Source organism: Perissodus microlepis, chromosome 11 (genome assembly GCF_051167445.1).
Source record: "Perissodus microlepis isolate ML-2025 ecotype Zambia chromosome 11, ASM5116744v1, whole genome shotgun sequence".
Classification (NCBI taxonomy): Eukaryota; Metazoa; Chordata; class Actinopteri; order Cichliformes; family Cichlidae; genus Perissodus; species Perissodus microlepis.
In genome coordinates, this window is record NC_140471.1 from 28,775,809 (window position 1) to 28,800,187 (window position 24,379).

A 24,379-nucleotide genomic window follows, 5' to 3' on the forward strand; every position below is an offset into this window, starting at 1 on the left:
GATGGTTCACAATTCCTCTTAACCTGGTGGTGGTACAGTATAGACATAGACACCTTTTGACATTGAGACTGAAAATAAAATCTTCTTTGGGCACAAATACTTGTTAGAAGTTGGGAAAGTATGCAATTATAACACATACTTGAGATTATCTGTGTGCCAAGTCCCACCCCCGATGCATCTGCTTCTAATGTTATCAGGCCACTAAATGGCTGAACAGAAGCAGTAATGGATCGTGTGTTTCCAGATTAAAACATTAACAAAACACCACGCTTGCAGGCTGGATGAGCACTGGAGGCTTAATGTATTCGACTCTGTGTTTAAATTTTTTGTGACACACAATCTTGACTTGTAGGGTTTGATCGTGTTTTTGTTTCTTTCATTTTCTAAAGTTCTTTAGCCATTAAAAGAACTTAATCCGAGAAATAAAACCAATATGTGGCATACATTTTTGCATTTCAGAACACCAAAACAGAATAATAAACAGACAGAAACAAGTTGTTTTCTATCAATAAACAGCTGTTTCCATACGGTGTTGTCTTTGTTTTATTTGTATTTGCAGGAAACTGAAGACAAATGAATTTGCTGGAGGCATCAAGGACTTTTTAAAATAAAAGAGCAAGCAAACTACATCATTGGTGACAAACCTACAGTCATTACAACAGTGCTTATTTGCAGAGACTGCAAACCCCGATCTAAATTATATAATCATAAATGAAGAAACAAAAACTCCATAATAATTATTATGATCACCACAAAGTACTGGACATACACATTTTCTTTATAGCACGCTGTGGCAAAGATTAGATAAGACATATGTGATATTTCTGCTTTAAAAATAAATAAATAAGAATATGAGGAGATCGGAGACAGTGAATGGTTAATGACTCTGTGCAGGCAGGCAATTTAGGAATGCTAGCTTGCATATTTGGAACCCTTCATCTATAATTTAAGAGAACAGTGTCTTAATAAAAGGCCAGCATTGATTAAAAGTCTTAATCAGTGAAATTTAATAAAAAAAATGTCTCATTTCTCATCATAAAGCTACAGGTAAAAATTATACCTGCATATTATTACTAGAACGGAAGAGCATCCAGTTAGAAAAACGTCAGGTCTTCACTTGTAGTTAAAACCAAACGTAATCTGAAGTTTCATCATCATGGTTTATTCATTTTGACAGAGAGATTCATTTGGGTTCAGTTCAGTTTAACAGTTAAAACTGAAGTGCTCCTTATAATGTATCATTCTTTGTTTCACAATGCCTTTCCCCTCTAGAGATGTCTGTACCTGTACAAAATTACTGTAGTTTGAGGCCTATAGTGGATTTTGCTCTGCTGATTATGAAACCATTTAAACACAACTCACATAAACACTCTGCTGCTTCAGTCAACTTACTCCATCATTTTAAATGAGACAGCCAAACAAAACAAACCAAATTTCATAATAGGATTTTATAAACCTTTAGTCATTATATTTATATCCAAAGAAATTTTAATCTTCACAAAGAGATTATTTCTCCATTTTTTTCTTTTGTTTTCCACTTGACTTTTCCATAAACATCTTTACATACATTTAACAATGTACATTAAAAATTGCATATTTGCTATTCTGTGTTACATTGTTAAAATCAATCTGAAGTGCAATAAATACCAATTTAAATCAAAATTACAATCAATATCTATAGTTTCTTATGCAAAATGATAGGGTATAGGGAGTTATGGCTACAGTGTGTGTGCAAGTCTGAGAGATGACTCTATAAGACATGGTGTAAACTGACAAGTAGTAGGCTTCTTGGTTTGTTTAGATCAGGTATGAGGTTTGGTCTGTACTAAGTAAAAAGCTACACAATACAATGTTCTCAACTAGCTTCAGAAAATCTGAAGGCATGGTGGTTCAAAGGTAAAGATTGCTTCCATTAAGCTATTGCTCGCATTAAGGGTAACTTATGACTCTGTAATTGGAACTAAACCAGTACCAGGGACCAAACTCTGGTTCCTGTGAATTTGGCCATTTATTGAAAAAAAGAAGAAAAAACCCTGTCTCTTGTGAGTTAATACATTCAATGGATAAGCAATGCTAAAATACTAAGTACTCCCTTAATGATTAATGGAAACAATACAGAAAACACAGCCTTTGATTTAACTTCATGTAGATTCATGTAGTCAGAGGTTGGGAACTGTTTTCTAACCTTCTATTAAGACAGTGTTCAGTCAGAGTGGCTGAGTGACGTGTGACAAAACTGCTTTTCATTTGTCAGTCTGGCTTTTCACTGCTGTTCAATACTTGAATGTGTGCCTGCTGGCAAAAGAATCATGCAGGATGTTTACTGTACAAACTAGAATCCCTTTCACCATCAATATACATCAAATTAATATATTATTGACACCAACATTATCAAGTTAGACTATTAGTGAGCTTTAATAATACACCACAGGTTCATCAAATGTCATTGAGTAGCACAACCAGATGGCTTGTCAGCATCATCTTTTGCCATTCAAACATTTGACGCAATCCTGTGAGAACAAAGCACAGACCTCTAGTGAGGCGATGCTGAAACTTCCCAAAGACCCCAGAAATCAGTGTCCAGTGATCTTTCAGCACAATTTGAATACACACACCCATTCATACATACACACATTGTCTATAGGAGATAACACTTTGGCCACTCACAAGCAAGTATGTTGTGGTTCAGGTCTGTATTTTCTAGTTGACTCAAATAATTTTGAAGACACACGTGCATTGTGGAAAAGAAGTAGAAAATGAGACACTTTGCGTTGGCCACAGTGGAAGAAATCCCCTCAGATCTCAAGCCATTCTTACACCTACACGAAAAATGCCAGAATCAAGGTTTGACCTTTTTCAGAACTGGAATGTGTGTCGCTTAAATTTACAGACTTACTATCAGAAGTGATGGTGACTTTTTCCAGTTAAAATGAGAGGCTACTGTGTCACAGCACACATTAAATACAATTATGTAGAATCTAAAGGCATCTCCTTTTCTCACTTCTGACAGTTATCTTCTTAGGACACAACAAGATAGGAGAGGGTTCGCTCTCAGTACACAGACACACATAAAGATAAGACAACAAAAAGCAGTTACTCCTTGCCCTGATGCTTCGACTGGCAGCAGACACAGTGACAGTTAAAAGAATAGATGGAGAGCAAACAGTGAGACAGACACAACAGCAATTAAAAGGAGAAAAGAACAAAAATATGGCCACCGTTTAACGCTGTGTGTAGAGACAATGTACTGCAACTTGAACTAGGCTTGAAATTAGCATGTGTTTTACATTGTCCAGTTGGTGTTGCTCAAAACCACCAGAAATACCAGTTTTTCCTAATGGTGGTATGTGACGGGGGATCCCATGGAGGAGGGGCAGTCCATAGTGGCGGAAACTGCCACAGAGCAGAAGATTATATGTGATAAATTTGATAAAATGAGGGGGGAACAAAAGAGTCATATGCAGAGTGAAATCCAGGAGAAGAGGTGGGGTTATTACACAGTTTACGGGGCAGATGATGTGTGTAATATAGGGCTGCCACTGCATCTCGCATAGCCGAGGGATCAGGGAAGGATCGCGATTCATTTGGCTTTGATTTCTGTGTAGTTGCTGCCGTCATCCCTCCTCCCTGAGGCCCCCTCCCTGGACCTTGCCCCGATAAACTCCAGGGAAGCATAATTCAGCTCTTGCCTCTCCAGTCCTGCCATAGTGCCCACAGATTGATAATCCCCGTCTTCTCCCTGCAGACAGAAACACTGTTTAGCGGCAAAAATCAGCGGCAAGGTGCCAGTGACACCTCAGATTGCAGAAGAGCGCGACAGACACTAAAGAAAAGATGTTAGTGATTACTGGTCGACATACTGAGAGGGAGTCTGAGATGTTTCCTGTTAGACTGGCAGTTTGTGTTAGCAATGAGGCAGCCATGCAGAAGGCAGTATTGGAAACAAACGGCAGTGTACAGAACACAGAAGCTGATATGCGAGGAGATGCATCTGTCACTGAGGCTTGTGTTTTTTGGTTTTTTGTTTTAATGGGGATTTGTAGGGGAACCTTACCGTAGTCTCCTCTAGAATGGAGTTAAACTTTGAGCCCAACAGCTCTGTCTTAAGCTGTGCAAGAGTTAGGGGAGAGAAAAACACACAGAAAAATGCAGAGAAGCGATGAAAGCAAGAGAAAAACAGTGTTTGGAAAGGTCATGGTTGGAGCTACTAGACTGCTAGTGGGACAGATTCTTTCTGGTACCTCATTTCAGAGGTTAACACGGGGTCTTATTATGACTGTACGACTTTTTCATTACACAAAACGTTAACCCCAAACAATCTGAGAATGGTAATCCAACCCATCCTCAATCATAATCATAATCATTGACATCAACATGTCTCACCACTTTCTTCCTCAGATTTTGTTTGTCCTTCTTGACTGCGCTGTAGTACAAAGCTGGGTTCTCCAGGACCACGTCCTGCCTAGGGTTGCCATTCTCTCTGGGGGACGGAGTCACATAATCAGACTCGGTCTCGACTGCCACTAACGCAGGGCGACACGCCAAGCCTGGGCATCCATTTTAAAACAACAAGCTCTGTAAGGTTATGCTGGAGGCCAACCGTGGCTGTGAGTGACGTGGTTATTTTATGGGTTTAGTCGCTGAGATCACACCCACTTCAGGGCCAGAGAAAGCTTGCAAATTTGGAGGTCCAAATATGCCTTGAGGCTAAAATAAAGCACTTTGGTTAAGAGGGCTACTCGAGTTGTATTTAGCATAGCGGGTCAAGGATACAGAAGCAGTGTCAGAGCAGGGAATCGTGCCTGCAAAATATAAGGTTAGTCCAGCTTGCTAACCAACTCCACAAGGCAGCCAGTGTAGATCTCCAAGGATTTCAACAAGGACTTGTCACTGCAAATGAACTGAAATTGCTCAGGAGAAATAATTCTCACGTCCACATCAGTCCCACATTCACTCGTATACAGTGTGCAACGATGTGTTTTAGAATGGATGACTAGGCTTAAGTGTTTCCTTGGATTTCAGAAAATGCTTAGTAAGGAAGTTGACTACTCTTGCCTTGCAACGGTTTCTCCATTAGTTTGTCATTTATACTCACTTCTTGTTGTTGTGACCAACATATCTAACTGCTGCAATGATGAAGGCTATGACTGCCACTCCTCCAATGGTGCCGACTATAACTGCCATCATGTACTTTTCTGAAAACAGAGGTGGTAAAAACAAAAATGAAGGGGAGTGAATTACTGTAAACTTCATTGAGTAACACATGGAGAAACTGCCCACCGAGCTAACAAGCCATATACACTCACTGGCAGCTCTTTTAGGTACACCTGTTCAACTGCTCATTACACAGATGTCTAAACAGCCAATCACATGACAGCTATTCAGTGAATTTAAGACCATGTAGACATGTTCGAGTCAGCTTGCTCAAGTTCAAACCAAGCATCAGAATGGGGAAGAAAGGTGATTTTGTATTTCAGTGACTCAGAGTATTTCAGAAAGTCCTGACCTATGGGGATTTTCCCACATAACCATGTTTAAGGTTTACAGAGAAAGGTCAGAAAAGAAAAGAAATTATCCAGTGAGTAGCAATTCTCTGAAAATTCTCTGTTGTTCATGCTAGATGTCAGAGTGTGATAGTCAGGCTGCTTTGTGCTGATAGGAAGCCAACAGTAACTAAAAAAACACTCATTACAACCAAGGTAGAAGAGCACCTTTGAACATACTATCTTGAAGACGATAGACTACAGCAGCACAAGAACACACAATCAGCTATAAACACGACTGAGGCTACAATACACAAAGAAATTGGAAAAAATGTCTGGTCTGATGAGTCTCAATTTCTGCTAAGGAATTTGGATGTTATGATCAGAATCTGCCCTGTGTCAGCAGTTCAGGCTGTGGCGGTGGTGCGATGGTGTGGGGGATATATTCTTGGCACACTCTGAGTTCCTGAACATTGTTTAAATGCCACAGCCTACCTGAGTATTGTTGCTGACCATGTTCATTCCTATGTGAGAACAGTGTACTCATCTTCTGATGGCTGCTTCTAGCAGGATAATGTCACAAAGCTCAAATCATCTAAAACAGGTTTCATGAGAGATGCTATCGTGTCAGTATGGAGCAAAACGTAGGAATATTTCCAGCAACTCCTGGGAATTAATGCTGGTCTGAAGACAAAAGGTGGTCCAACCTTGTATTATTTATACCTAATAAAGTAAGCAGTGGATGTCGTAAGTATTTATAGCATAGTCTAGAGCAGACCTTCCCAAAGTGTGGGGCCGCAGAGCCATTGCGGGGGGGGGAATGAAAAGGGGGAAAAAAAAACAAAATGCTTGGACACTGCTAGCACAGGGTGCCCACAGAAACGCAAAGCAGGAGATGAAGCATCGCTGAATATGTTTCCAAACCAACTTCATTCTAAGCCAAAGACTAGAAAATATGGTGAAGCATATCTGCCCTTTGGTTTCACCTGCACAAGTGCCAAGGTAGGTCTCCCCTGCAGAATTGGTTTTCCCTGCATCGAGAGCAGCACTGGGCTGTTCAAATCACGGACAAACAGTGTCCTACAGTTGTTTATGTTTTTAAACCCATTTTGCACAGAGAGGCATTTTTTGAAAAATGTATTGATAGCAATGTTGAATATTATTACACATGAAAAACTACATGTAAAATAATTACACCGTGACGCCTCTGCCTTTCTAAATGGAGGGACAGTAACTGCGTGTAAAACCTGCAGATAGTCAGATTAACAGTATTTTGTCTCTATCTGTCTTTCTGCAATTCATCTCATGCAAACAATAACATGGCGCACAGCGTGACGTGAAAAAATGCACATCCCTTTGACATTGCATGACCAACTCTGTATTCCTCGTCCACATAAACGCAAAAAAGGAGTTTTAAAATATCTCAGTTTTCGGTGATTTGAAATGCCGTTTACGTGGACAAAACAGCTGCGTTTTCAAAAATACCCGTGTAGGTGTGGACATAGCGTAAAAGAGTTAGTAGTTTATTTTATTTCTACCTGTAATTTATTGCAGATTACTTGTATTTGCTTAATTGTTTACTAAATGTTTGAGGTGTGAAATAAACCGCAATGGAGCAAAATATGGGTGTGTGTGGTTGGAGGATGTGTTTGTGCGTGTGCGTGCGCGCGTGCACGTGTGAGAAGGGGGGGGGGGGGGGGGCGCGAACATTTTTCTTGTAAAACAAGGGGGGCCCAGCAAAAAAAGTTTGGGAAGCACTGGTCTAGAGGATTTAGGTATAAAAGAAAATATAAAAAAAAGAAAAGAGACTTAATTTTTTAAACTGCTGACCATTGTGGAATTTTTAACTGCTAATCAAATAGGAGAAAACTGTGCTTTTTTTGTTCGGATCCATTTTCTGTAGCAAATCAATAAACATTTAATTTATGGAAATGGGTCAATGTAAGTGGAATTGATTGAAAATTGACTATGGTGTTTAAGTTTATTGTAATTAGTAGAAAAGCACAAAAATTTCCATTGCCTTAAGCTTCATGACACATAACAGGAAATAGTCATAACCAGGCATTGCTTACGCGTAAAGTACAGATAAATGTCAGAAAATAACATCTGACATGTATTAAAATCTTTATTATAGTGTCATATCAATTTAAATAGGATGTGATAATAGTGACACAATCCCACAATACTTAGTGTCAAAACTAAATACTAAGTAAAGTTGTCTACTCACTCTCTTGCTGCAGCTCCAGAAGTATGCTCTCTCTTCCATATGCATTGGAGATGCTGCAGTGGACGTTGACAGCAGGGCTGCCGTTGTCGACCCGTTCACCTTTCTCCCGTAGCTTGATCATTCCTGTGGACGTGTGCCCGTCTGTGTGCGTGTAGAAGTTGTACCGGCCGTCTGTTTCGTTGATGGTGATGTTCAGGTCAGGCAGGTAGAACTCGATAGTGGGTTCAGGGTTCCCTGTGGCCATGCAGACACACTGGACACCTTCCCTCACCACTGTGCACTTTGACTCCTCCAGAAGCACAGGGGCATCTAATGAGGGAGGGCAAGAGATGATTACATCAGATAGCTGTTGACTAGTAACAAATTATACTCCTTTGGTCAAGATTTCCTTTAACCTCCTTAGACCCGAACTCTTCCACGGCATGCATTTTTAATTTCTCTTTGATATCTGGTCACATTGGGGCCCAATGAATGTAAAAACAAAGAATTACTAGATTTTTTTTTTACCTTATTTTTGTTTTTAAGAAAAATAAGAGCCACATATGAGGATATTCGTTTAAAATTTTGATAGAACAGTAGCAGTATAGTGTCCTCGTAAGTGGATATCAGGCCCTTGTAGAGCAAAATTGAGTATTTTGGTCTAAATAACCCAAAATGTGATATCCACATATGTGGACGCCAGGTCCTAGGAGGTTAAAGTACGTTTTTACTCAAAGGAAATAAGAAGTTTTGTGGAATTCTACAAAGTGCAATTCACCATACAGATAGCACATTACCATACATTGGAGGATTACACAAACGTATCTCTTGCTGCCATCATGCTTTATTCTTTGACCTAGTTTTAGACTCCCTTTAAAAATATAATACAGAAAAGTGACGCACTCACACTCGACAGTGATGTTGAGGGAGCTGCTGGCTCTCCCATGCTCATTCTCTGCCAGGCAGCGGTACTGTCCATCTCCCTGTGGTGTGATTTCCACAATCGTCAGCACTGACAGCTCATCCGCAGTGATGGTGCCCACCAGTTGCCCATCCTTCAGCCAGGTGAGGGTGGGTGCTGGGCTTCCCTGTGTGCTGCAGTGCAGGGCCAGAGTGGTACCCTCTACTACTGTAATGGAGTCATTTACCATAGGCTCATGGGGAGGATCTGCAACAAAGAAGAGAAAATGAATTTGTTATGTTTACTATTCATATAAGAAAACCTCTATCTTATAATTCTTACATAAGATCCTTCTTCATTTCAAAGGCACAGAATTGAATAAAACCCACAATATCGTTTTTTTTTTTTTTCTTTTGGACACACAGTGACCTAAATAAATAAACAGTGACTTTGATATATCTAAAAATATGCAATACAGATTCTGAGTTTTTGTAAGTACATTCATTTACTGCAGTATTGCAGTGCAAGTTGAACTGGCTGAAACATTGTGATATCAAAATTTTTGCCTTGTCTCACCCAATGTTTGTACCAAAACAAAAAGAACATTTAAGCTCTATGGACCAGATACATTGATTTCCCAGGACATTTTATTGTGGTTTTAATGGTGGTTATTAAATGAAATCTTATTAGTAAAGTGGCAATGGTTTGGAAATCATTGAGCATCTATAACTTCTTGTTGTGAGTCCCTATTTAGATCAACTGTATTATGAATCCACACGGGGGTTGACATTCAAAAGATTTTCACTTATGCTTACAAATGCTGGGGTTGGGAGTCATTTGCTATCTCAAAAACTTACACTTTACAGCCAGGTAGAGTGAGGTGTTCATGATGCCATAGCCATTGTCCCCAACACAGGTGTAAATTCCCTCATTTGCAGGTGTCACATCATCTAGCATGAGCGAAACATTGGATGCTGTGTCCCACAGCAGCTCTTGGTCTCCAAACATCCAGGCGATCCTGGCAGGAGGGTTACTGTCTACCTCACAGTGCAGTGTCACAGAGCTGCCTTCCATCACCTCTGAAGAGGCATTCACCCACACAGAGCGTGGAGCATCTGCCATGAAAAATATAACAGGGAATTTATTTTCCAAGAACTCGAATGATGTCTGCAATTCACAGAATAACTGTCTCCTAAAAAATGATTTAATCTTTTCAATAAAAGAAATCGACAAATCGACAAATTTACACCCTCAAATAAAGGTTGAAAGGTAGCTCTTTAACTTGAGGGGACTTCAAAGCAAATTATATCTAAATAAAAGTGAAACATGCAGATTGATGTTTTGTACTAAATACTGTACAAGCACCAGATATTGTTTTCAACCATGCTAGTGACAATTTTAGTCAGCAGTTAGCTGAAATGGTTCAGCAACTTTTAGATCGGTTTTCGCGAAACGAAAGTGAAGTGAACAATAGTTTATAATAAGAGTTCACACTTTGGTAATTTGAACTGGAATATTTTGTACTGTTTCATAATAGTGGGATTACTGCTACTTCAGATTTGTCAGTGTTAAGAAGGTTTATTCATCTATCACGATAGGAACAGAACAGAAATTGCAAAGATGCTGTCTTGATCTGAGGTCATTCCATACATGAGATTTAGATGGAAAAAAAGTCGTAGGCTTTGTTTTCTTGTCATCCTCAGTGACTACTTAAATACTGTCATAGCACCTTTGAAATCAGCTGTACTATGTCTCCGTGTTAACTAACAATTCATTTTAGGCTCTTCGGTTATTTTTTTCTAAACCATACAGATATATCTTAATGCATGTTCAATCATCCAGGTAAGGGAATCCCAGAAAACTGAATCCAGAATCAACTTTCTGACATAAAGATATGCTTGAGTTTTGTGATCTCTGAGAAAAAGATCCACTTCAACTCACTTCACTGCAAACTGTCAGGCTCAACATCCCGTTTGAAGCCATACTAACATAGTGGAATGCTTTTCAGTCTTTCAGTTTGATGTTTTTATTTTTTTACTTACACTTGATGTCTAGAGAAATGAGCCTCTCATATGCTAGTGTTGTGTTGGGGTAATAGACCCTGCAACCTAGAAGCTGCCCATTGTGCATGGGCCTGGGTGTGAAGGTGAGGGTGTTGGAGAGGACTGCTGTGTTGCTTTCTTCCACGAGGTCAGTGCTGAATTCTGGGTCGGGCAGGTAGTCCGTGTACATCCACTGGATTTCTGGAGTCATGTCTGGGCAGTTATCAGGAGCATAGCATGTAAGCTCCAAGCTCTCGTCACTAACAATCTCCTCTGGTACATCGATGTTGGGCTGATCTGGAGACAGAAATATAAAGGGAAAATATGATTGTTATGGCTTTTTTTAATAGCTATAAATTTTCAGCTATAAAACGACTTCCGATCGTCCTGTCATCAGTCACTTACCCAGAACCTTGAGCTCAGTGAAATCGGGGTATGTATAGATGTTGGCTCCACCGAGATCTGCGCGAAAGTAGTATCTCCCCGAGTGCTCGGTGCCAATGTTGTTGATGAGCAGAGTGCAATTCCTCTGGTGCAGATCTCCCAGCAGCTTGGTTCGGCCCTTGTAGCTCTCATGCACAACGTCTGTACGTGATTTAAAGACTACAGGAGGGAAGAGTTGTGGGTAGGGCTGCCCAAAATACCAGATACCATGAATGCCACGGCTCGGCCTTATTCCAGACGGATACATAAAGGTGCAGGGGATGACCACACAGGAGTTTGTCATGGCTGAGATATCCCGAGGTAACCAAACATTCCACTGGCAACTGGCATCTGGGGGAAGAGACAGAGGCTCAGTGGACTCTTCAACATACAGGATACACATAGGAATACTACCTGTCTATCATCATAAAAATATAGAAGTAAAGGAATTTATTACCACTGATGAACAACAGCAGTGGTAGGAGCAGCTCTAAACACCACATGGTCTCTGCTCAATACTGGACCATAGACCTCTGAAACAGACACCATGCTGTCAGTCATCAACAGAAAAACATACACATACACACAAATATCACGTTTCCACCACTGATGCTGCTGCATGACTCACACGCCGCACAGGCCTCTAAAAAACAAATTCAAGATGCTCTCAATGTTTCACAGTTTCTTGGTTTTATAGTATATCATAGCAATCCTCTATCAAAAACCCCAATGTGGAACTTTTCAGTAAAACAAAGAAAAACAAAGATCAGAGTATCAGTTGTATCAAAGTCCCACAGGTTTTACTTTTTTGTCCGGCACAAAACATGACATGACATTTCTGCAATATTTAGTGTGCAACATGAACCACACGTTACAGTATACGGACTGAAAAGTGTCATTAACATCCAAAAAGATAATACACTCCTTCTTGCTATACTGTGAATACTATAGAAAAATATAATAATATCAACGTCCTTTCTGTCATGTCCTACATTTAAAAGAGGTAGAGCTAACACTAACTTGAGCTATGTCTATGAATATGTATATTAAGTGCAGTTAGTGCTGCTTGCAAAGGCTCAGTCACAGGTTGAAAACTGCTCATATGGAGAGTTTAGGCTTTTTATCAGATTGGGTTGTGGTGTGAACATTCTTAGAAAGAAAAAGCACCTCGTATACAAGAAGTAAAAATAGGTCTTACTGATTTGAACTACTGTGGTTTTACCTTGAAATACGGATGGTTAAAACGAATGGAACGTCTGAGAACAAATCTTCAGCAGTTCCACTAGAGGGTGTTCACTCACACCCAGACAGCTTGACAGCCTCCTTCTCTGTGGAAAGAAAGAAAGAGAGAAAGAAAGAAAATACCAGTGACATCAGCATTGCCAGGCGATTACAGCACTCGCAGCCCCCTCGCGTGCACAGACCAATAGTAAGTCACACAAACACAGCATCAGTCAGCACCTGTTTGCTCCCCCTCAGTAGAGTCACTCTCATTATGGTTGCCATACGTAAGCCGATTCAGTGAATGGCTCTCACTGTTTCCTGAGCCTTGACACAAAGCCAAACTCCAGTCACCACACATCATGTCATTAGTGGATTACTGGTACTTTCTGTGCTGTACTACAAATCAATCCGAGTAGACAATATTCACTTATCAAAGCGTATGAAAACAAGTGAGATAATGAAAAAGTGAGAAACGAAAGCACATTACCACAGAAGAATCAAGCTGTTTGTGTTGTTTATTTCCTTTGCTCACTATATAGTCTGGAATATCAACCCTCAGGTTGAAATAAATCAGTCCATATAAATTTTCATCACATCTATTATGAGCTCTAATGAATAATATTAAAGTACCACTGAACAGCTACCCTGAGCAAGGTACCGTCCCTACACACTGCTCCCACTGCTTCACTGAGTGAATGGGTCAAATGCAGAGAGAGTAATTTCCCCATGGGGATCAATAAAGTATACATCATTATTATTATTATTATTATTATTATTATTATTATATTTCTATATAAATTCAATCTGTCATTTTATTTTATTGGCAATACCTGCACTGTAAATGCAAAAATAGCTGAGGTTTGATATCCTAATAAAATCATGGCCATTTCAAGAGTACTGGGGTCAGAATTCAAATATACATCCCATTACTGTGGTGCTCAGAAGGCAAAAAAAAAGCTTTATCCTTAAATTCACCACCAAACACCAATCAAACTAAAAAAAAAAGGAAACAGACTGCAAGAAAAAGCTCATATTACTAAATCTTACCCTTTCTAATTCAACTGAAATAGTCATGTTGACATGTAATAACACATGTTAATAAAGGCTTGTTGGACTATTTCTCTGTTATTTTTGGATATGTTTGCCTTTATTTTCCAGTACGCTGTTGAGATGCACAGTAGAGTGGGAAGGAAGATGCCATGCAGTAAAAGTGGCATGTGCTCTGACCCCCATATTGAGGCTTTTACATTAAATTATGCACCATAATGTCTACATATTGCTCCTCTCTGAGATGATAAATAACCAGTTTCTCATAAGCCTGGAGTTTTCATATGCTTGCAATGTACTCTGAAATTATCATAATTCACTCATTTACAATCCAAAGTGCAATATAATGCCATTATATTTGTATTATTTACTTTGAGTTCACAGTTGTTTTCTTATTCCTAAAGAAATCTATTTGTCTAAATGTGGCATACAAATGAGATGTACACCAGTATGATGACTGTTAGTTTGGACGTAGAATAAATGCCTGTAGAAGGAGAAGCAGCGGATTTCAGCCTCACGATGCAGCAGCCGGTGTGTGCAGATGGCGGGTCTGAGAGTGGATTGTGTTTTAGAGCTTCGTGATTAACACATCCCAACATCCCCCAGAGAATCCTTGACCAATATTAGCCTTGTTGTTAGAGAGAAGGGAAAATTCAGTTGATTTTACACTGAAAGAAGCACTGGATGTGCCACTTATCATGCAGTCCAATAACTAGTCAGTCACAAATTCCTAGGAGCATGAGGATGTAATTTTATTTTTACACTTTATATTTAAATTTGCCTGTGATCTTTAAACCTACCGTATCTGGTTATTTTTGGGAACCTGGAAGCAGTGGACCCAGGTTGGGAACACAGTATTATCATGAAGTTGTTACCAAATATTTAATCATTTTCATTTCTGGTAAACTAGCATAATCATTTGAATTTGATTTTCTGGCCACCTGGTAAATGTAATCCCAATGGTGTCTCTTGTTTAGCTATGTTTTTGATTCTAGTCCTGAGGGAAATTACTCTTCAGTTTCTAAACACTCTGCTGTCCACTATGCTAACCAACTTGATGCAAATTGTGTGTGGTGTAAAGCTGAGGGATTTTTAAACCTTTTTTTTAGCAAAAAAACAAAAACAAAAAAACAACAGCTGCCTGCTGCAACTGAAAACTGTGCTATTGAGAGTGATGAAAGTCAACCTAAACAGTCTCAGAACTGCACAAGCAAATTATAAACTCTAAGTGAGAGGACCTTTTTTTTTTATATATTTCAGCTACCAAAAAACCCAAATATCTATATTGTAGAAAGGGTCAGACTGAATTCTTGGCCAATAATGTCACACTGTTGGCTAGGACAATTCAAACTTTTCTCCAAAGTTGCGTCAACCTCAGACATCTGCACTGCAACAAAAAGCCAAGAGCTAAGTAAGTGTGTCCAGGGTGAGAGGCCATGCATCAGCAACATAGGAGAGAATAGAGCGCAGCAGCTGGGCAGGGCCACTGACACCACCACCAACCTTACCAACAAAGGCTTTATTGATGGGATAGACAAATGGCTGGCACAGAGCACAGCATACGTGTGCACACTTTTATATACACGACTCACGCAATGCACACAGAAAACACTTGCCTCATAACAGCCTCAGCACCAGGCTCCTGCTGCCTCCCAGCCTTGACTTTTTCTTCGTCTTTCTTTTGTTTTTGCTCTCCCCGAGTTGGTTTTCTTGCCCTGCTTCCCAGATGCCACTGTCTGTGGGAAAGGATAGAAAATGGAGATAAAAAGATATGTTGAAGCAGACAAGGGGAAGGGGAAGAGAGGAGTCTGTGTGAGCTCTGGTTTACATGTGTTGTGGGCAGATCTGAATATGTGTACTGCAGGCCCACTCAGCATTCCTTTATTTTCCACCACTTCCATGCACTGTCCTATGTGCCTTGATGCCCTGAACTTTGAGCCTACATTATGCTTCAACCTCTGAGACTTCTTGACATTTCTTGAACTTTGTTCACACAGACTTGTTGTTGTGACTGAGACACAAGGGCCAAAGCTGCATGGTGAAGGAAAGATGACTCATTATTGGTTTTACATTTAACATTTAAACTTTAGGGAGAACATGAAACATGAAACTTGATGTTAGTTTCGCTGTGATGTTAGGGTTCATTTCTGTTCACCATGACTGCATAATCAATGCAACCGTTTTCCAGATGTGTGTGGGAAAGCATAGAGTAATAGTCTAAAGCGCACAATTAGATTTGTGAAAACCATGTCTAAATTAATTTAAATTTCTGAAATTAAGAGTCCTCGGGGCATGATCAATGATCTTTCCAGCCTTATGCAAATCTGCAGTAATATTTTCCCTACTGAGGAATGTTAGTAGGCAGTAGTACAAGCATGGATCCACTCAGAGGTCTACTTAGCTGACGTATAAATATAACAAAGGCAAGTTGTCTCTCCAGTAAGGAAGTTTTTTTTCTCACCCTTATTGTTATATGTAGAGTGAGTCACTGTGTTCAAGAGCCATTAGGCCACAGGCCAAGTCATGGCATTGAAGGAGTTGTGGATAACCTCAAGGGAATCCCTCTAGAAACAGACTGGAGAGAGTCTGAAGAAGACAGTGTTGCATTGATGCTATGGAGCTATGTACAAATGAATGCACAGCATGCCATAACCCCTACACACACATGCAGCATAAGGCATGCCAGCACACTCCACAGTGTGGGGTGTGGAGCTATGCGACCTTCCTCTGCTTCCCTTGGTGCTGGTTGTAAGCTGAGCATGCTCCATTGTCCTGCTGGGACTCTAATCATTGCCTATACAGTGCATGCACATTAAAGACTCAAAGGGTAACTTATTAAAATGTATCACATTTCTTCTCTGGTCCTTTATCTCAAAAAAGAATCAGAGGGAACTTTACAGAGAAGCAATTAAAAATAGTTTAAATGTAAAAGATAACTCTCAGTAATCAAACATGTTTAGCATCATCTAATCTGTGTGATGCCTTGTGCAAAAGGTCCTTTTCTAATATCTGAGGCAATCAAACTTCAACGTAATCATTTATTCCCCATCACACTTCGGGGATACAGATGCTATCTAAACAATCAGTTCTGCTAAATCAGGCCACGACACCTTTGATGAGTCATTTTATATTACTGAAATTGCTCACACAAACCAAAAGGTTTACACGAACACCCTGCTTTGCCAAGAAGAACATTTTCATTGTGAATATCATCTGCACCACATCTATACGAGCATCACCAGAGCTCTTGGACAGAGAGAAAAAGAATGGGAACCTTGTATGCAGAACACTGCTCATTGTCCAAGTGAGAAACTGAAGGAATTTTTCCGGAACAGGCCCGCTCACAGCTTGTGCTTTGCTGCTTGCCTGTGACGCGCGTTGATCCACCACAAGCTAAGGCTCCCACTAAAATACTCAGAGGAGCAGATGGTCTTAAAACATGGCTGCTCCCCCTCCCACACATGGCGCGCTGAGCTGCGATGAGCCCAGCGCACCACACACACACACACACTCATGTGCACAAGATACAAACATAAACACTGAGATATGCCAACATCCAGTCACACATTCTGTCCAAGGTACTGCAGAGTGTTGGCATAAGTAAAAGACTGGACTTATGTATGGCTCATACATAAGGCTCATCATGTATGTACTTATTTTAGTGTTTAGGTACATTTTAGCTATGCTTTACTCTTATCTGAAGTCTTTTGCAGGAAACTTCTGCTGGCAGTATCATATACCCAAAAGTGAGAAACCACAGAAAGATGGCCTGTGTTTTTCCCGGTATTTGCATGAGTTTGTGGGTGTGTACCATCACTTTCATCTCAAACAACACACAGAGATAGATTACAATTATAAATGGAGGCTTTTACCAAGAGCAAAACACACCCACAGGATATTAAAGCAAGCTTTATTTGGCAGACCACCAACATACTAAGAGACCAGGAGCACCAATAGCTTATCTTTCTCTGCTGCATGGCAAAACCAACTACTGGCAATCCCCATCCCTGTGTGCAGATGGTAAGCCACAGGCCTTCTCTCTTTACAGCGTTCTCCCTTCCGCTCTGAACAAAAGGGGGCGACAAACAGTGCCATCACCTGTTCAGCCACACAGACAATGTATATGTGGATCCATCTTAATGCTTCCTAAAACCTTCCATTTGACTTGATGTCCTGAAACAGTGTGTATAAAATGCCAGGTGTGGATTTAGTAAAAATCTAAAAACAGGAGGTATTCCCATTGTTGAAATGTGAGGCTAGTTTAGATTAATCAGAATAATTTAATTGGAAGGACAAAATTTTCTTCACATACCCATTAAACCTAGAAGTGTCACAAAGTTTAAGGTGAAAAATTCAAATGTTTCTTGACAGCCGGTGTGATTTAGCATAAATTAATATCTCTTTGTGGCTTTGCAATCTTCTTTAAAAATCACTAATTGGTATATAATTAACCAACATTATGCTCTCCTCAACTCCTGAAGCAGCACTCTGAATTATATGAGAAACACATTTGGTTAAACATGATTGTTTCCACTTTTCTCTTAAAAAAACAAAACATCCTCTTTGAGATTCAAGGAATCACTCCAGCTCCTCGCAGTCTCATTACAGAAACCATATACATCCAAACTACTGTTAAATGACTTGTAAAAATGTTTTGCTTGGTGTGTAATCGAAGAATCTTCTACCTGGCATCACATGTCTGATTAGACACGGTAATATGTTGTGGCATTTGCAGGAACAGCTCAGTGCTAATGGCACAGGCAGTAAAATCTGTCCAGTAATAATTGGCTGGGCTTTTAGCATCCCCCGCTAATGTTCAAAACACACACACTCACTCATCCATGCACGCTTACACATCATCACAAACACGTTCAATCACGCAAGCGCTCAAGGAGGTGTACACATGCATAGACACACACTTACTCATTACCTAACTTGGTCTAACTTGTGATTCATACAGCACATCTCACTTTTTTCACACCCTCGGTCACTCATCACATCATTTATGAACGCTCACGCAAGCAAGCGCTCATTCACCGTGTCCGTAAGTGTTTGACCTTAAAAAGCAAAATTGTTAAAATCAGATTGATGGACTGATTAAATAAAATTCAATCCCCATGTGAAGAAATCTGTATCCTGTTGCTTTTTCTCTCAGGAAAAGATAAAAACCTCAAAAGAGGATAAAAATCACAAATAAAAACTGCTCCTCACCTGTGTAGGTGACCACAGTCGACCTCCAAACGTTCAATAGCTCCTGTATGAGCAGCTTCAGCAGCCACACTCACATGCAAAGCATCGCACCACCAAGACCTCTCGCCACCCTCTGTACCAAGCCCCAACAGTGGGGAATAAAGTGCTCTGCCCACCACCATCACAACCATCATCACCAACAACACCCCCCACCCCCCGCCCATCTCAAAATGAGTCCTTCAGTGTAGCAGCATTGTTCCCAAGCTTTGCCCCAAGGCTCAGCCATTCATAAATACACATGGGGCCACAAAGGGCCACTCTGTTCCACCTCACCCCGACAAATACGGGTGAGACTTTGAGCTCCAAGGCCTTTCTGTCCAACATGATGACTTGGTTTAGGTTGGATGGAACTGAGCATATTTGATCATTTTGGATTGATGGAGAGGCGATCCACTTCTTTCTGGATGTCAGTGTAGCACAAGGCAGGAAATGAGACTGGGAGGGAGGCTGAATAAGAGGGGTATGAGTGAAAAGAGAAAGGAATCCTATGAGGCTCATTCAAAGCCTGTCATTGATGGAGACTAAAAACCTCAAATAACGCTAGCAGTCAGAGGCTAGAAAAAATAAAGAATGCTTTACCCCATGAATAAATAACTATACACTTAGAATCGTGTATGTTCCTTTTTAACAGAGCCAAAGCTTCAAACACTAATATCAATGGATGTACAAGAAATCCCTACGAGGTAAAAGCTATGAATTCAGGCTCTGTTTTAGACAGTGTTTTTTCCTACCATTGCATTTGTATGATGTCAGCAAGCACCGATACCCTAATATGGTCTTCACACACAGCTGGCTATAAGTACAGAAGCCCCACCCACTCAATGTTCAAACCTTTTGCTTGAGTGGCTGGTTGGCGGCCAGTCAGAAAAAAATGAGCTAGAAATGAGCTAAGGGCTGTGACCTACGGGGCTGTGCTTAGGGGGGTATAAGAAACACAAGGATTATTTTGAACTAAGTCCAAAAATGAATATATGGAGTCAAAGATAAGGACAATTTAGATGTTAAAGGGTCTGCTACTGTTTTGTTAAGCAATAGCTTAACAAAAGAGTGGGGATAGCTCAGTGGTGGCCCCATGATCAGAAGGTCAGGGGTTCGAATCCACTGAACGGCTACCCTGAAGTACCCCTGAGCAAGGTACTGTCCCTACACACTGCTCCCTGGGCGCTAGATTGGTGGCTCCTGACTGCTTCACTGAGTGAATGGGTTCAATTTCCCCATGGGGATCAATAAAATATACATTATTATTAATAAAAAAAGAGACTTAACAAATTGGAAACTGGGAATTACAATGCTCCTGATATGGCATGAAATTAGCACTAGGGCCAATTAAACAGTAATTATGACATCATAACTTGTCTACGTTGTTTAAAGTATGGTTGATTTTCCCTAGAATTATTGGGCTTGGATTTTTTCCCCTACATCTTACCATAGAGCTGACGCTGATGATTTGTGTGTGAGAACCATCTCCTCTGCCTTGGTGAGTAAGGACACAGCAGACTCCTCCTCTATATCCTTTAGAAGGGCCACACAGTGATCTGAGGTCACTGTGCAGTGGTTTTTGAACACATTCATTTTCCTTTCTACCTGTGCAGTCTGTGTAATAGTTCTGCTTTGCAACTTTTCAGCCACCCTCACACATAACAAGCAACAGCAATATAAAGACAGTCTGGGTAACTAAATTGTGACATTAGCATTTTATTGCTGCTTAAGTTTTGTCCAAAGTCAGTTCACCACATTTCTGTTAATGTCTTTAAGTTGCTTCAAGTTAGAAAGCACACCTGCATGGTGATGCTAGCTGACCTATAAAACTGCCAACTGCTCCTTCCCTGCTGTTACTATTAAAGAAAATGCATTATTAAGCCTATGTGGAATTACGAGTGTTTAGACAGTTGCATGGTGCTGTAACCGTGTCATGAAGCCCCAAGACTTGCAAACAAACCTCCTCCCTCCCCCTAACACAGTAGCCATTGTCTCCCAAAGCCTTCTGGGACAGAACAAGCTCAGCTCGAGCCTGACACCGCACAACACTGGGAAGTCGATGTGCACAGATAATTGTCTTTTAATCACAACAATCCCCTTTTCTCTGCCCTCGCTCATTTGTCTCTGTCTCTTGTTCGACTGTTCTCTCTTGGTTGTAATTCTTGTGCCTTTCAGCGAGTTTGACTGGCCACAAGCTGGGCTAAAAATGGACAAAAACTGATGGTTTCAAATTTAAAGTGTCAAAAGCTGCGTTCTAATCTTAATATCATTTTATTCATTCCTTAACAGTTTTTTTCAAAAATGATGAAAAAAATAAAAATGATGAAATTTAGGTTTTCTGGACAAGTATTATCTCGAGGCATTGAAAATAATGATTGTCCCCATCTCAGGAACAAAAGCTTGTTGTCGAGGTGTGAGCACTTCAAATGAGGTCAGACATCCACACATGGTGCATGCAGCACTTGGCCATGTGTGGAGGCAGAAATTGAACTTTCCTGAAACCTTTTTATGAAATGATTCTGATTACTTTTTGCATGAACAAATGCAAACCAAGAGTGGCTTTGCAGAAAGGCTGTCTGAAAGTATGAAAGCTCATCTCCATTTGAAAGATTACCGTCTCTTGTCTCAAGGACATCTGCCATTTCACCTTCCATTCAGCTGTGACTGCTCAGCTATGAGCACTTTTACATTTCAGACATGGCGAGACTACGTGTCATGGGAACTAGTTTATTTCAAGCAAACTCTGACTTTTGTAATCCTGGAGCCTGTTTCACAAAAGCCACCCAACAAATGGTGAAGAATTCTTTTTTCCTTTAACAAGTTAACTTGTAAATGGTTGATGATGGTTATAATCTCCCTCCAACAACTGGTTTGTTCTCTTTGATTTCCCATCTTGTTTAATGAACTAATAAAAAAGCCCTGTACACCCATGTTTAAACCACACGGGCAATTATGATTGGTTTGGTTAATTGGACTTCTTATCTGGGCTTTGTAAGTGTGCACAGATGCACTTCACTCACTCTACTGTTACATTTCTTGAATCTGGACATATCAAACATTTATTATTCTTATTAGAATCGAAAGGCTCTGCCACCTTCAGCTTGAGCCATAGAAACTAAACACCTGCATGTTAAAGGTTTTAAAATGTTATTCTTAGCTAGAGATTTCATAGAGAAGCAGCTCAAGATTGGACTGGTTTGTTTAGTTTGGGATTAAAAGTAGGTGTGCAACCAAAAATTGAGTCACTTTTTGTGGACAGTGTTACTGCCAAAACTTCTAATCCACACATGCTCTAACTCTTTAGCAATGTTAAGAGTAAAAAACACCAGAATCTACATAATGCAAACACACAAAGACATACTTTTACAGCATTCTAGTGTAACTATTGAGGGTGTCATGGTAAGAGAGCGATATAGAGGGGGGGTGTGGGCTGGGATTGTACTGGACAGAGACTAGTAACCGAATAAGCCTCTGAGAATGGACCCATTGTGTCTCTCTTTGCTTCACTGGACAGAAGCAGATAGCTACCATTTGCAAATAGATGAAGAGTTGGTGAAACACGATGATTTCACGTTTCTGTTATTACACTTAGAAGATGTTCACCTAAGTTGTTTTATATCTGGTATTAATGCATTTAACTTTAAAACCGGCATTGCTTAAACAAAGTGTACCAGCTGCTCAGGTATTTAAGCACTGAGTTTCCTCTCATTTGTATAAACAGAAAGAATTTTAATCTCAAAGTTAATGTCCCAAGAGAAAAAAGTCTTGCTCAGAAGGATGGTGAAAATCACAAATTTAACTTGTCATTTATTTCCCAGTAGAAGTAAATGGTTTGGTATTAATGCCAATTTTGCCAATATCAGTGAGAATGAAAATGAGCAATTCTTAAAGGGATGTTGACCCTATTTAGGAGGTTGGATACAGAGCTGCAACATATCGCATTTTGTGTTGCAAGGGATTTTTATTCCCAAAGGTCCACCTAATCTCAAATTTGTCCTAAGTTCCCATTTTGTGCTCCAACTGTCATGGAGGGGCTTTGGATTTGTAATGTGCTTGATGTTCGGTTTGTGTCTATGCAGGCCCTCGTTAGGTAATCCGTCTATTTAAAATTTTAACTTTTTCAAACTGAACATATTATTGACAGCTACTTTGATTTAAAAAAGAGAAATAGTAACCTGTGACCTGTCACTGTTTGTTTGAAGTTTGTTTTTGGGTCTGTGTTCTGTTGAAATCGCCTAAACGGGATTTGTCTATCGACTTGACGCTACAGATAGTTAAAACTGTGTTTAAAATGACTGAAAGGCAAAAGGACAGCATGGCTCCAACGTGAAAAAAAAAACATTGAATATTAAATGATAATTAGCTGATAATTTGTTAAGAACATATGGAAGCTCAGCGGTTTATTTTTTTCTTTTAGTCAAAATGTTTGAAATACACAATGCAAGGATATCAAACAGAACATATCACCAATTTTCCCTGTGTATCATGCTTAGATGTAAATAGATAACCTGCTAAAATGTGACAGGGTCACCTTTAATTATAATGCAATACTTATAACATGCAATAAAATACACAGCACTGCTGTAATGTACACGTATCCTTTCAGAGTTGCCACAGTAGTTCACTGTCTGGTATTCTGTTGCAAAGCCAAGTCTTTTAAGTGAGAATTTCAAATCCATATAAGACAAAAAGAGTAATCACATAGTTGAAAAACCTAATCTGACTGCTCACAATTGTAGATCAGAGAACAGCAGAGCTCTTACCTTATCAGCTGATCAGACGCCACTGAGGAGACTCGTCTCTCTCCAACATTTGCTTTCTCCACTGCTCTCTCTCCTCCCTCCTCTCTTTCGCTCTCTCTGTCAGCAGATTGGATCTTTGGCACAGAAAAACTGTGATTGGGAGGCCAGCTGAGGATTATTTTATTTAATATAAGATTGTTTCTGTTTTTTCAGTTTTAATTTTTTACAATTTGGCTGCCATTTCTATCGTTATGACAACACTGTAGCCAGTGAAATAGATTTCTTAACCCTCTACTGCATGACTTTTTAATTTTGGAGGAAAAAATATTTTTCTCTATTTTGGGGGAGCTTTAGGGTCCCTAATAATATATCAATCATATTATTATGATTGATGCCCCCCCCCCCAAACAGATATTGGTTTGTTGCTTCAAGGCAACACTGTGCGACAAGGGTAGTAAAATGCCAAGTTATTCTATAATAAGTTGTATTAGTACAACAAGGATGAACAAATAAATACACAACAAATAAACAATGTAAACATTTCACAGAACAATAAAACACCAAAATATCCAACATTTGACCCTAACCCCATGCACGCGCGCGCACGCACACACACACACACACACACACACACACACACACACACACACACACACAAACACAAACATTGTGTTTCCATCACTTTTGGGGACATTACATTAACTTACATTCATTTCCTGGAAACTTATCCTGACTCTACCCATCACAAGTCCCTGCCTGAACCTTACCCTAACCCTGACTCAAGCCTTCACCCTAAAATTGAATGATTTACCTTGCAATTTGTCCTCATAAAGTAGGCGAGACCTCACAATGTGATCGTGTAAACAAATTTGTGTCCCTACAACAATAAGTAATACACAACCACACACCCACACAGCAAAATTGGTATGGCCTGGATCAGGCCCACACAATGTGCTTACACATGGCCCACATACCGCAAAGAATGACGGCCCTTTGGTGGCCCAGACCTGGTTTGCAAGAGGTGGCCCACACATGGGCCAGCACAAGGCCAGTTTCAGACACACTAGTGGTCCTGTCCTGGC

The 24,379-nt window shown here is 40.1% G+C and overlaps 1 protein-coding gene across 5 annotated transcripts; it reads right to left on the reverse strand.

The window, feature by feature from the left end:
* Positions 1–525: 525 nt before the first annotated feature.
* mag (myelin associated glycoprotein) lies at positions 526–23,409 on the reverse strand. 5 transcript variants are annotated; one of them, XM_084943894.1, is made up of 13 exons: positions 23,319–23,409; positions 14,943–15,062; positions 12,278–12,383; positions 11,513–11,588; positions 11,038–11,406; positions 10,633–10,929; positions 9,448–9,705; positions 8,597–8,857; positions 7,711–8,019; positions 5,096–5,195; positions 4,384–4,480; positions 4,055–4,108; positions 526–3,739 (listed from the first exon to the last, which is right to left on the reverse strand). In XM_084943894.1, the coding sequence occupies exons 4-13, from the start codon at positions 11,556–11,558 to the stop codon at positions 3,581–3,583; spliced, it is 1,950 nt and encodes a 649-aa protein (XP_084800020.1). In that variant the 5' UTR covers positions 11,559–11,588; positions 12,278–12,383; positions 14,943–15,062; positions 23,319–23,409; the 3' UTR covers positions 526–3,580. The 5 variants fall into 5 exon arrangements, with proteins under 5 accessions (XP_084800020.1, XP_084800019.1, XP_084800021.1 ...); XM_084943893.1 differs by lacking the exon at positions 23,319–23,409 and adding an exon at positions 18,538–18,676; XM_084943895.1 differs by lacking the exons at positions 4,055–4,108; positions 23,319–23,409 and adding an exon at positions 18,538–18,676.
* Positions 23,410–24,379: the final 970 nt, after the last annotated feature.